The sequence below is a fragment of the Dipodomys ordii genome, unplaced genomic scaffold, assembly GCF_000151885.1.
Source record: "Dipodomys ordii isolate 6190 unplaced genomic scaffold, Dord_2.0 Scaffold1, whole genome shotgun sequence".
NCBI lineage: Eukaryota > Metazoa > Chordata > Mammalia > Rodentia > Heteromyidae > Dipodomys > Dipodomys ordii.
In genome coordinates, this window is record NW_012267217.1 from 52608637 (window position 1) to 52622500 (window position 13864).

The 13864-nt window shown below is 53.6% G+C and overlaps 1 protein-coding gene across 1 annotated transcript; it reads left to right on the forward strand.

Moving 5' to 3' along the window:
• The first annotated feature begins 10 nt into the window (after nt 1-10).
• On the forward strand, nt 11-13864 carry Wnt6 (wingless-type MMTV integration site family, member 6). Its single transcript, XM_013037787.1, has 4 exons — nt 11-109; nt 10963-11183; nt 11428-11762; nt 13265-13864. The coding sequence occupies exons 1-4, from the start codon at nt 30-32 to the stop codon at nt 13724-13726; spliced, it is 1098 nt and encodes a 365-aa protein (XP_012893241.1). The 5' UTR covers nt 11-29; the 3' UTR covers nt 13727-13864.

The window sequence follows — 13864 nt, forward strand, 5'->3', positions numbered from 1 at the left end:
CCGCGCCGGCCCGGGGTAGAGCGGTCACCATGCTGCCGCCGGTGCCCTCCCGCCTCGGGCTGCTGCTGCTGCTGCTCCTGTGTCCGGCGCACGTCGGTGGACTGTGGTGGTGAGTGCTGAGCCCGGCTGTCCCCTGCACGGCCCCGACCGCAGGAGGGTGGAGACCCCGGAACGCCCGCCGCAAGTGTGTCCGCACCGAGCTCCTGCAGCCTCGGGGCTCCACTTGCTCCCGGCGCCCAGCGGCTGGGCAAGTTGCGCTGCAGACCTCGGAGAGGATGCCTCGGATTCTCTGGCATCTGCCCGGGCACTTCTGACGTGCCGATTTAAACATTCCCAAAGCCTGGACACATTCTATTGTGTTTTCCTCCTCTGGTGTCCTCCCTCACGAATGTGCTCGAGCCCGCTCACCGAGGAATGGGCGAATTGGTAGCTGGAAGGAGATCTGTAATGCCGTTTGAAGAAAGAGCGAGGAGGAGCCCTAGGATTAGGAGATGGGAGCGGGAAGGGGCAAGATTTGTGGCGGGGAAGAAACAAGGTGAGAAGCCGTAAAGGGGAGGGGGCCAAATAGCTACTCCTTCCTTTTGACTTCCAACTCATCAGCTTCTCTTCTGGCTCCTTTGGCATAGGCTGCAGTGGCAAGAAAAAGAATGTAAAGGGAGAAACTGAGTCATGACTCTCTCTGCCTCACCCGAGAGACAGAGACAGAGAGACAAAGAGAGAGACACAGAGAGAGACAGAGACAGAAAGAAAAGAGAAAGGATATGGGGGAATGGATCCATGCTCTCGACCCTCAGACATGGGGTCAGGGATAAAAATATGAAGCCCAGGAGTACGGGAAATGGGGTCTTGGTGGAAGGGAAGGGGAGCCACGCTGGGCTAAGGGATCTGACATCTTCACAGACCCAGACTCTGGACTTGTCCCTAGCTAGAGCAGATACCTACATTGTGAAGATGGCTAGAGCTTTGAGCCGTGTGGGGTGGGTAGGGACAGGGATGGTGTGTTCTTGGCCAAGACAGCTCAGTGATCCAAATCCTGAAGACTTTTTTTCCTTCTGACTTTTTAAGAGCACCAAACACCCGCCTGGAATAGCTCAGTGTTCGGAGAGGAGGGATTTGGGCAATAGTGCTAATGGATTACCCAATCCTAAGAGAGCAGGAGTTTGCCTATTTGCATATTGTCATTTCATTGGCTGAATTCCTACCCTTCAGTCCTCTCCCATCCCCCGAGTTTGGAACGAGGGGTGGGGCAGGCAGATCTCTCCTGGGGAGTTGAGTGGGATGCCCACACAGAGAGCTGCTGACTGCCGTCCTTCTTTGATGCTGAGAGATTTCCTCTTGGGTGACAGTGAGGGGGAAAACTGAAAAGGAACCATGTCTCAGCTAGAGAACTTGTGTCTTTAGATCCTGGGTCTCAGCTAGAAAATAAGGGTTTTTAGAACCTGATTTAGCATAACGTAGACCTGAGATCCAGCCCTTTACACTATGGTCTGGGGTTAGTCACTTTCCCTCTCTGTCCTGCAGGATCTCAGTTGTAAAGTAGGAACAATAATCTTCCTACCTGGTAGGCTTGCTGGGAGGAACAGGTGGGAAGATCTATGAGATGATCCAACATTGGGAAGTGTTCTTCACAACCCAGCTGCTCCTGCACAAAGTCCTCAGGTGAAAAAAAGGGGGGGAGGTTGGGGGAATTACATTACTTTAAGCTAAAAATCTAGAAGTCCAAGAAAATTTAGTTAAGGGATCTCTCTTTGGTTCTCCTAACATATTTTTCCTAGACCTTTCTCAAGGTATAGGGACAGGAGTCTTAAACCTTGATAGTGGTTGCCTTCCCTCTCCTCATTCCTCATGCTAAGTTGTTCTCATTCTTACAATTAAAATAGCACTTCCAGTCATGGGCCTATGGTTCAGGCCTGTGATCTAGCTACTCAGAAGGCTAAGATCTGATGATCAGGGCTGGGAAGGTGGCTCAGTGGTAGAGCGCTTGCCTTGCATGCTCGAGGCCCTGGGCAATCTCACTTCCAAGCTAGCTCAGGCAAGAAAGACCATGAAACTCTGTGTGTGTGTGTGTGTGTGTGTGTGTGTGTGTGTGTGTGTGTGTGTGTGTGTACTGTCCTGAGCTTCTTTGGCTCAAAGAAGTGGCTCTTTGCCACTTCAGCCACAGTGTCACTCCTTTCTTCTGAGTAGTTTATTGGAGATAAGAGTCTCAGAGAGGGCTGGGAAGTTGGCTTAGTGGTAGAGTGCTTGCCTTGCATGCATGAGGCCCTGGGTTCCATTCCTCAGCACCACATAAGCAGAAAAAGCTGGAAGTGATGCTATGGCTCAAGTGGTAGAGCACTAGCCTTGAGCAGAAGAGCTGAGGGACAGCGCCCAGGCCCAGAGTTCAGGCCCCATGATTGGCAAAAAAAAAAAAAAGTCTCAGGGATTTTTCGCCCTGGGCTGGCTTTGAACTGTGACCCTTCGGTCACAGCCTCCTGAGTAGCTAGGATTACAGACATGAGCCACCAGCACCTGGCAAGACTTTTTTCTTTCCTTTTCTTTTCTTTCTTTCTCTCTCTCTCTTTTTTTTTTTTTGTCGGTTGGGGGGCTTGAACTCTGGGCCTGGGTGCTGTCCCTGAGCTCTTCAGCTCAAGGCTAGCACTCTACCACTTGAGCCACAGCACCACTTCTGGTTTTCTGGGGTTTATTGGAGATAAGAGTCTCACAGACTTTCCTGCCCGATGTGGCTTTGAACCATGATTTCAGATCTCAGCCTCCTGAGTAGCTAGGATTACAGGTGTGAGCCATTAGCACCTGGCTCCAGCAAGACTTTTACCTATAATTAACCACTATCAAGCCAGAAGTGGAGCTATAGTTTAGGTGGTAGAGTACCGAAAGCCAAGGGTGCCTAGCTCTTGAGTTCAAGCCCTATTACCAGCGCGTGAGCGCGCATGCACACACACACACACACACACACACACACATACAACTTTCTCCATGAAATTATCCCTCTGTCCTATCTCAGTTGCTTTCTCTGTATCCCACACAGCTATATTAGGCAACTATGTGGTACTGCATCTAACTGCCAACCATCTCTTAGGATCTCCTCCCCATTCTCCTGGAAGGCAGAACCTTTGCCTCCAGGGTCCCAGAGGCCCAGGCTAGTGTAGGTGCTGGAGATAGATTTGTGGAGTGTTGTTGAACTGGTTATTTCACCTTTCAGGGGATTTGTATCTGTGGGGGTTCCTTTGTTCAGGAGGGACTGATGGGTGGGATCCAAGCCAACAGGAGAGGGGCGCCCGGTCCCTTGCAAGCTGACCCTGAAGCTGGAAAGCAGGGAGTGGGGGAGGAGGTGAGGAGGGCAGGTGTGGGAGAACACAGAGGCCTTCATGGCCACAGCTGTGGGGGGAAGCTGGGTGAAGAGTGAGGGGCCTGGGTGATAAGGTAGCCAGCGAATGCTTTTCTCAGATGTGTCTCAGAACCTACCCGTCCCACCTGCCTTAGCCCCCTCCCTCTCCTCTGTCTATTTCTGACACTTCATTCCTTTAGTCTGAGCCCAGGCTCCCGGAATGATCTTTCGTTCTACGTGCACTCTTGTCTCCCCTCTACTCCACCCTACCCCACTCCACCATTGCTCTCCAAAGTCAGGTTTGGGTGACTGGATGGAATCTTGTTCCGTTGTTGGCCTGAGGTTCTTGCCACTTTTCACCCCATCTCCCCAGCCTCGTGTCAATTGGGAACATCCAGACTACTGATCAATGTCTAGGCCTTGCTTTGCTGGCCTGCGTCTCCCTGCTTCCAGGGGGTGCTCACCAGGCCAGAGCTCCAGTGGTCGCTGGGAATTACAGGATCTGCCACAACCATTCTGACATTCTTGTCACAGCCAGGCTGGGAGCAGAGGATTCCAACACCTCCGAGTGACCTGACTGTCCTAGTCAAAAAAAGAAGGTCCTGAAGGGAGATGACCCAGGCCCTAGAATCAGTTCAGGGACCTAGCTCTAGGTTCTAGAAATTTCTCTCCCGCCTTCCTTTCTTCTTTATCTCCCTCTAATATAATGCTTGCTTTTGATTTTTTTTTTCATTTCTCACTATATAGCAATGCATGCTCTCTGAACTCTGTCTCTCTCTCTCTATCTGTAACCATATCCTGTGAATCATAGAATCCTAGATTCCAAAACATTAACGAGGCTCTCTTGAGGTCACTTTGTCCATCCCACCACTTCCAGGCCTTCCAGCCTATGCTTTGGCCCTGACAGGCCCTGTCCTGACAGTGGAACAAGGGAGAGGCTCTGATTCCTTGGTCATCAGCCCCTCTTCCCTACCTCTGCTTCCTGGTCTCCTCCCCTCAGAAGATCTTTGCAATGTCTGATCTATCTTTATATATACCTTCAATCAGTGCATGTAGAAAATAGCTCACTGTCATAGAAGAGCCAAATCAATCTTCCTTTTCTTTTCTTCTTTCCTCTTCCTGTTCTATATTTTCTACGAAAGAAACTAACACTCTCCTTGGTCGGCTAGGAACAGCACAGCCCAGTCTCTCATGCTCCCCACATCCCCTCTTGCTTGAGCCCCCCTCTACCTCCTTATGTAAAGCCGCAGCCTAGGACAGCTCCACTGCTGGCCCCACAGGAGACTTAGGCCTCTCCTGACACCCAGGTTTTCCAGCTGCCACCCCAACCCCAGGCTAGGCCTGGCCACTCTTCCCATCCTGTCTTTATCTGGGGCCCCTGACCCTTCGTGGGCAGTCCTGTTGCTGGCTCCCACTAACTCCAGGGTGGGGTAGGCTGGGGGTGGGGTGGCCATCCATTTCCCCCCCTCCAGGCCTCTTGCTTTGGCAGCTTCCCCTGGAGGGAGACAATGGGGCTGTGAGCAGAAAAGGGCAGGGGCTAAAGGGAGGCTGGCTTGATCCAGGCCAGAGCATGCCCTGGGCCCACCAGAGTCCTGGCACTGGGACATTTCCTGGGGGTGTGGCTCCCTCCTGCCCCATTCTCATCAGAAGCCAGGAGTTGGTGGGGGGAGGACAGCGGGAGGCTGTATCACCAGGGCCCTGTGAGGGGGATTCCAGAATGTGCACTTTGATGGAGAAGTGCAGCTGTGAGGGGATGAGGCAGGGCAGGGCAGGGCGGGCAGCCAGTGTCCCGTCCCCCCCCTCTCCCCCCCATCCCCCAGCGAAGCAGGAGGCTCACTGGGAACCGGACCCCTGTCCTCTGCAGACCGGTGAGAGCGCCCTCTAGCCTAGGACCTCCTTCATGGCTGGCTGGGAACTGCCTGAGGTGGAGTTGAACGAGGGAAATGTGGCCAAGAGTCTGCTTTGGCTGGTTCCACCAGCTTTGAGCCCTCTATTTAATCTAGAATTTGATCTAGAAGGGACTGAGAGATCATCTGGTCTGATACTGTGACAGATAGAGGCAGAAGGTCCAGGAACAAGAGGTGACTTGCCCGATGTCACCCAGAATGTTGATACCTGAGAGTGGGACTGAGGCCGCCTCTGGCTCAGCCCCTGCTCTCATGTACCCCATGGCATGGGGCAGGGAATCAGGAAAGAGGGAAGGGCCTTCCTTCCACAGGCTGCTCCGCTCCCTCATCCCACCCCAGGATGGGTGCTCCCCACCCCACATGCTTAAGCAGAAGGCACCTGACAGCTGCTCTTCAGGTGTCCCCTGAGGGCCCACTTGCCTGGTGCTTTGCCTCCCAGAGCCTCATCCAATGGGAAGCCCATTGGAAGTCTGTCAGGGAAGAAAAGCCTCTGCCTCTTCTAAGTGATGATGAGTTACGAAGACACAGGGAACCAAACTGGGTCCAGTGGAGAGGGGTGGAAGGGGGGTGGCAGGTGGGCAGTGGGGAGGCAGGGGTTAATGAAATTGGGGCATCACTGGCTTTGATGTGGTGGTTGGGGTGGAGGTAGGGACTGGGGGAGGGGGAGCAGTAATTACCGAGTTAGGAGTTAGACAGAGCAGGACAGGACAGGCGGGCGGGCACAGGCCCAGCAGCCGTCAGGCAACATTTTTCTGCCCCTTCTCCACCACTCACCTCCCCCACCCCTGTACAGCCCCCACCCACAGCCCCAGGGCTCAGGGCTCCCTCTGGTGGCTTCTGGGAGGTGGGGTCAGTGGAGGGACTGTGCAGGTGGGGGTGGGGAAATAGCAGGAGGCCAGGTATGAGGCCCTTCACAGGATTGTGGTCCCTTTGGCTTCAGTGATCTAGCAGGAATGGTTGCTGGGGAAGGAAAGGGGTCCTACAGGGCGCTTCTGGTTCCAGGCCAGGATGTGAAGTGAGGAAAGAAAGTTGGAAGAAAGGGCATTCACAGGAATCCTCAGGTGAACTCCTACTGCTTGACCTGTACTCTGCAGCCCAAGAACTGAAGGTGTGAATCGGTAGACCACATGCCCTGGGACAGGTCTTCTGCGTTTGTAAACAAGGAAGGAGGCAAGAATTACTATTTCCACTTTCCAGTGGAGGAAACAGAGGTTCAGGAGGTTAAAGCTCACTATCCATTCAGCAGATGTTAAGTATGGCTTCATATGCTCAGGATACTCTGAACATCCATACAACAAGCAAAGGCCAGAGCCTGGATCTCACCTCAGTTCTGGAGAGTTCCCAAAGCCATCAGCATGCTTGCTGATCACATCATGCCCACTGGTGAGATGCTTGTCATTAATGAAGTTTCAGCCTAGCTGGGGAGACAAGACCAGCAAACATGTTGGCAGCATAACAAACATTCTCAAATCGATGCAGTGAGGAAAGGTAGGTGGGGTCTGGGTCCAGGGGTTTTCTCAAAGCTAGTAAGAGCTGCAGTGAGCTTGGAGAGATGCTGACTAAAAGCATTTGGGTTGCTTTGGGTCAGAGAGAATGGCACTGAGTCAGAACTTTAGTGACATGGCTTGGCATGGATTCAGTACTCTGGTAGAGGGCAGGCACTGTGTGAGCTGGGTATCTCTGTTGTGGGAGAGGTTACCCGAAATCTTATGCCTTGGGCAGCCATTTCCTTCTAGCATTCGGGTTTTAGTAGTATTGGGGTTTGAACCCTGGGCCCTTGTGCTTGCTAGGCAAGCACTCTACTACTTGAGCCGCAACTCCAATCCCCGAATCAACTAGTTTTTCTTGCAGTGGAGATCCTTCCTTTGACTGGACATGGTGGATCACTTCTCTCATATCTGTCCACTGTGACAGAGGGTGAGGTGGGTAGGATCTTGTGCATCCTCTTTGTCCCTCTAAATCCAGAGTTGGAAGGCTAGATTTGGGCCAGAACCCGGGGCCTCTGGAGCTCAGGCCCAAAAGTATTCCAAGCAGGAGTTGGCTGGGCTCATCTGGTACCAACTTATGGGGCCATCAATCCATGGTCATCCTTGGGAAGAACCTCTCAGTGCCCAAGCCCTAGGCTTGTCCCTTCTTGTCTGCTTAGAACTCATTTAGGGTTAGCCTCATTTGTTTTTCTATTCCCAGGAGTTGAAGCTTGGTCAGAATCATAGATCTTATATATCCTATATTCCCTAATACCATTGTTCTCCAGATTCTAAAACATGCAAATTCCCCCAAAGGAATGCATCTTGTCTGGACTGATTCCCAGGTCAATGCTAGCACAAACTCCCCCCTCCCCCAGAACAGTTTATTTCCCAAGGAAGCAGGAAGGAAGAAGGAAGGAAGGAAGGAAGGAAAGAAGGAAAAAAAGAAGAGACAAGAGGGCACAGGGGAGCTGGTTCAGGAGTTGGAGTCATGTCACAGTTTTTGAGGTGGGGGTGGGAGACGTGAACTTATTACACCAACCCATCCTTTTTCTGAAGTCCAGAAAGGGTGCTGACTTTTCTCATGTAGCTCAGCCCACCCAGAACTGACCAAAACCAGACTCAGAAGCATAACTGAGCATTTTCCTTAATGTCCCCTGCCTTTCTCCTTCTTGGAGTTTCATTCCCTGTGTATTTAGGATGGGAGGGAGAAAGAGAAGATGGGAGGGAGACCGGGAGGACAGGGAGCTAGCTGGTCCTTTGGGATTTCTGCTGTTAGTGCTGCCCATCCTTCCTCCTGACCAGCTTGTAAACAAGCCTAGTTCCCAGGGAACCAGACAGCTAGGGAAAGTTGGCGTTGCTGCAGCCTCCTCTACCCTGTGTGAAGGGCCAGCCCCGCCCCCTTCCTGGGGCCCCTGTTTGTCCTATGCCTATGATTCCTCTCCTATCTCTTGCCTTAGGGAAGCAGACAAGGTCAAGCGGTTTTTGCCTTTCTCTCTTGCTTGCTCTCACTCCTTCCTGCTTTCCTAGAAGAGGAGGAGGGAGAGGAAAGGGAGAGGGCAGAGTGACCTTGGGAAGATAAGTCCAGTCAACCTTGGGGAAGTAGGGAGTTAGCAGAGAGCAGGGGTGGATGGAGGTGGGGCTGAGGGACATAGCAGAAGGCTGAGTAGGGATGGGACAGATGAGTTTGCAGAGCTCCAGACAGATAGGAGACATGCAGGTGGTAACTGGGGAGCTGGAGAGCTAAGGAGAGATCCCTCTTCTCTGCTTCCAGATCCATGACGTGGGGGGATGTTGGAGGAAATTAATTAGGATTCATGAAGTAATATGTTGACATGTAGGGGGTGGGGCAGTGCCTAAGAGAAGTCCTTCTCTTTAAATGTCTCAGCCAGTTCTTCAGAAACATGGATCCATGACATTCTTTAATTTGTCATGTGCATGTTATTCATATGTAATATAAAATTCACACCATACAAATTTATATAGTAAAATGGGGGAGATATAAATTAGGCACTGAAAAGTCTGCCAGAGGAGACTAAGGAAAACGAGACAGTCTTTAAATCTAAAGGAGCTCAGAGTCTTTATCCACTCGCTCTGTACAACCATGCTAGAGGCCATTCAAATCCTTTTTGTAAGGAAGTGAGATATTTGCTGCAGAGGAGGATAGGTAAATGGATAGATGGATAGATAGACACATAGAGGCTGATCGACTCTCCCAGGTCATTTAGCCATTAGAAGCCAGCATTTCTCACTACTCCAGTGTGTCCCTTCTCTAGGATTGGGAAGATTTGGGACTGGAGCTGGCCAGGTCCCAAGCTCAATGAAAGGTCCCAAGCTCTGCTGCCTCTGCCTAAAAGATGCCTGCTTCCTTACCTAGGCAGGAAGAAATAGTGGCAGCCACCTGACTGCAAGGTGTGCTTGTGCGTCAGGAATCCTTAAAGAACTGAGCTTCTGTGTCTTTCTGCAAACACCTCTCTAAGCATCTCACCCTCGGTGTTGAGAGTTCTACCTTAAGACCTAAATTCCTCTTGCAGCTATTTAAGACCATTACATTTCAGAACATGCCTGGGCAGCCTGTACTTGTGGAACAAATGGGGACAGTGTGGCAGATACGCAAAACTAAAAAGTAGGCCACCTTGACCTTTCACACTCATCTGCCAAGATTTTCCTCCATGTTTTCTCCCAGCCCTCCTGTGCTCCCTTTCCTCACCCTGTCTTTCTTTGCCCTATGTTGAGGGCTTTCCAGGTAGTCTCAAACTATTCTATCAGGACTCTGCTCACATATTCCTTTAATACAGGAATCCCAGCTATATTCAAATAGATTCAAGTGGTTTTCCCACAGCTGTGAACTCCTGGCTAACAGACAACCTATGGCTACCAAATAGCAGCTCTCTGTCAGGTAGAAAGCTGAAGGTAGGGGTGGAGGGATTTCTCAGTGTGTGGAACTTTCCCATAAGGTCTCTTCCACCAAGCCATTGTCCATCTTTCCCCTCTGCTCACCTGGTTATGTCACCCAGTGCACATGCTTGGCTTGCTGTCCATCCTGACCTAGGAAAGCCAGGGATCCTGGCACTGGAGAAGGGTGTCACCTACTCCCCAACAATGCTGTCAGCCCTCAGTTCCTTCCTTGTGCTCTTGGGTTCAGTAAAATGGGATATCATGCTAAGAAGGCCCACCTTAGAGATGTAATCCTCATTCTCAGAGGCTCCATTTCCAAACCATTCTAATAGTGTGAGTGTGTGTGTGTGTGTGTGTGTGTATTTTTTGTTTTTTTGTTTTGTTTTTGTTTGGTTATGGGCCTGAACTCTAGGCCTGGGCCCTGTTCCTCAGCTATTCAGCTCAAGGTTAGTGCTCTACCACTTGAGCCACAGCACCACTTCTGGCTTTTTCTGCTTATGTGGTGCTGAGGAATTGAACCCAGGGCCTCATGCATGCAAGGCAAGCACTCTACCACTGAGCCACCTTCCCAGCCCTATCCATTCTAATAGTAATATGGCTTTCTGTATCCCTGAAGGTCACTTGCCTTTCCTCAGGTGTCCAATATATGGTCCACTAAGACCAGATCCTTTCCTGATATTGCCTACTTTTCTTTAGTGTCCCATTACGATACATGGCTTCTTTCTCTGAAAGCTTTGATTTCCTCTTCTCCCCCCCCCCCCCGTTATTCTTCCTTATCTCCTATTTGGGCTAGGCCTGTTGAATTTTAACCTTGGCTTACCTGGTGCCAGCTGCCTTCAGCCTGAGTCAGGATCCTTTAAGAATTTATCAATGAAGGGCTGGGAATGTGGTTTAGTGGTAGAGTGCTTGCCTAGCATCCAGAAGCCCTGGTTGGGTTCCTCAGTACCACATAAACAGAAAAGGCCATAAGTGGCACTGTGGCTCAAGTGGTAGAGTGATAGCCTTGAGCAAAAGAAGCTCAGGAACAGGGCCTAGGCCCTGAGTTCAAGCCCCAGGACCGGCAAAAAAAAAAAAAGAGAGAGAGAGAGAAGAAAAAGAATTTATCAATGAAAATGAACATAGATGTATAAGACCAAATCTCCGTGCTCTGCAACTATTTTCAATCTAGATTCTGTTAAGAGGGGATTCGGGTTTGTAATGGTAAGGAAACCAACAGATCGAATCTCAGTTGCTGCGGTTGGGGATAGGATGGGGAGAGGCTGGTCGGCTCGTGGCTGTGGGCTGAATGGAGCTGTTCCACTCTCCTCTACTCCCATACCCCTTCCTTTGGTGAGTTCCATGTCTGCCCTGCTGTTCTGCTCCCCAGGGCCGTGGGCAGCCCGTTGGTCATGGATCCTACCAGTATCTGCAGGAAGGCCCGGCGGCTGGCCGGGCGGCAGGCTGAGCTGTGCCAGGCTGAACCAGAAGTGGTGGCTGAGTTAGCCCGTGGCGCCCGGCTCGGGGTGCGCGAGTGCCAGTTCCAGTTCCGCTTCCGCCGCTGGAACTGCTCCAGCCACAGCAAGGCCTTTGGTCGCATCTTGCAGCAGGGTCAGTGCATGGGGACAGGCCCTGGGGGATGGTGCTTTCACGACCCCAGGGGGGATCATCTATGAACACCCTGACCCACCCCGCCCCTTGGCACCCAGGGCCACCGACCCAGTCTCCCAGACGGTTCCCAGCCACCAGCCACCAGCCACCCTGCCCTGCTCGGTCCCGCCCAGCGCCCAACTCCAGATCCCTGGCCCCAGCTGTGGTGCTGTGCGCTCACGGTCCCTCTCCCCTCGCCCCGCAGACATTAGGGAGACGGCCTTCGTGTTTGCCATCACCGCGGCCGGTGCCAGCCACGCGGTCACACAGGCCTGCTCCATGGGCGAGCTGCTGCAGTGTGGTTGCCAGGCTCCCCGCGGGCGGGCGCCGCCCCGGCCCTCGAGCCTGCTGGGTACCCCCGGCCCCCCTGGCCCAGCAGGCTCCCCGGACGCCAGCGCAGCCTGGGAGTGGGGAGGCTGCGGCGACGACGTGGACTTCGGGGATGAGAAGTCACGGCTCTTTATGGATGCGCGGCAGAAGCGAGGACGCGGAGACATCCGGGCGTTGGTGCAACTGCACAACAACGAGGCCGGTCGGCTGGTGCGTATGGGCGGGGAGTGTGGGAGTGTGCGGGTGAGTGTGAGCGGATGTGGGAGCCGGGCGTGCGTGCTAGTGTTTGCAGGCGCGTTGGCACCGAGTGTGTAAATGAAGGGGTGTGTCGATGTGTGTGGGAGAGGGCGGGACCTGGGCTGACTGGGAGGAGACCGGGATTCACTGGCTGGTCAGAGTCCAGACTAGAAGTGTGCGTCATTGGTGGTGGTGTGGGGGGGTGATGCTAAATGGGACTGCGGGCAGAGGGGAGAGGGGAAATTCAGGAAATAGGACTGAGGGCCTTAAGCGACCAAGGTGGGGAGGATAAAATTCTTCAGATCATGGAGGTAGAGTTGGATACCAGGGGTAGGGGCAGGGGAGAAGCAGAAAGGCTGGGCATGGAAGAGTTGACAGAGCTATGGGGTCCAGAGGTAGGGGAGAAGGGGAGAAAAGAGAAAAACTAGGAGGGGCTAGGACTGGCCTGAAGAGAAGGAGCGCTGAGAAAGAACCAGGAGCCCATCTTGCTGGAGGTACCCAGTGGCCAGGCATAGGCCAGGAAAGCTGACTGTGGGCACATATCAATGGCATGCCCGCCCAACAGCTCCAGGTGAGGCTCAACTGCCCAGAGCCTTGCCTGCTTCCACATCCTCTCTGCAAAGAAGCAGGACCCCAAGAGATCTGCTTGGGTCTTTCCAGAAAGAGGACAGAGTAGAGTCAGTGAGTGGGAGAAGGATTGCACAAATCTGTAGGTTAAGTTGGGGCCTGGCCTCTGAGTTTTCCCTGGTGGGTTTTCTGGGTCATCTGACCCAGATATGCTAATAAGGTTGTGCACCTTAGAACCTAACTTCAGACACTAATAGCAAACAAAGGGAGGGCTCCCGTGTTCTCGGTAGAACATTTATGATGGGCCCTCCCATGCGCTAGTCCTCAGCTCTAGAATGCTCTGGAGACATCCCCTGCCACGCTGTGTCCTTTAGGGTTCAGCCAAAGGCATTCGGCAGGCAGAGAGGCAGGCTGGGAGGAGGGGGCCTGGGAGAGGAATGTCCGGACAGGCCCACATACCTGCCGAGAGGGTTGGGGAGGGGTGGAGGAGACAGACGTCCAGGCGGCTGGCTCTGTGTGTGATCAGCCCAGCCTGGGGCCGCGAGGGACAGGAATGAAGAGGCCGGGTTGGCAGGAGCGCTAGGCTGCGACAGCTGCCACCTCGCTCCCCACCCCCTCCAGGGAGAATCTCACCCATGCGTCCATCCTGTTCTTCTCCATTCTCTAGCTTTGGACCTTGGAATCTCTGTTCAACTTACTGCCCACCCCTTTTCCTGTTCTTCTTTGAAAATTCGGCCCTTCTTCCTCTTGTTTATGATTACTTTCTTAATCGACTTGTTTCCCCTCTTGGTTCACCTGGCGCTCCCTCCCCCGCCCCGATCTTAATTTCTGGGCATCATCAGCCATTCTCTATCTCGCTCCCACCCATCATCCATCCCCATGTGTGCCCGCTCCTCTGCTTCCCGCAGGCCGTGCGGAGCCACACGCGCACCGAGTGTAAGTGCCATGGGCTGTCGGGCTCGTGCGCGCTGCGCACCTGCTGGCAGAAGCTGCCCCCGTTCCGCGAGGTGGGCGCGCGGCTGCTGGAGCGCTTCCACGGTGCCTCGCGCGTCATGGGCACCAACGATGGAAAAGCCTTGCTGCCCGCTGTCCGCACGCTCAAGCCGCCGGGCCGCGCGGATCTCCTCTACGCCGCCGACTCGCCCGACTTCTGCGCGCCCAATCGGCGCACTGGCTCGCCCGGCACTCGGGGCCGCGCCTGCAACAGCAGCGCCCCGGACCTCAGCGGCTGCGACCTGCTGTGTTGCGGCCGTGGCCACCGCCAGGAGAGCGTGCAGCTGGAGGAGAACTGCCTGTGCCGCTTCCACTGGTGCTGCGTGGTGCAGTGCCACCGCTGCCGCGTGCGCAAGGAGCTCAGCCTGTGCCTCTGACCCTGCGCCACCTGTCTCTCCAAACGGAGACCTGCGGGACTTCTGAGCGCCAACAGGGGGCGTTATCGGGCAGACCGGCCGATCGCTAAGGAAGTCGGTCTTGTCAGCCTCCAGAAACTGTGAGGCTAGGGACATGGG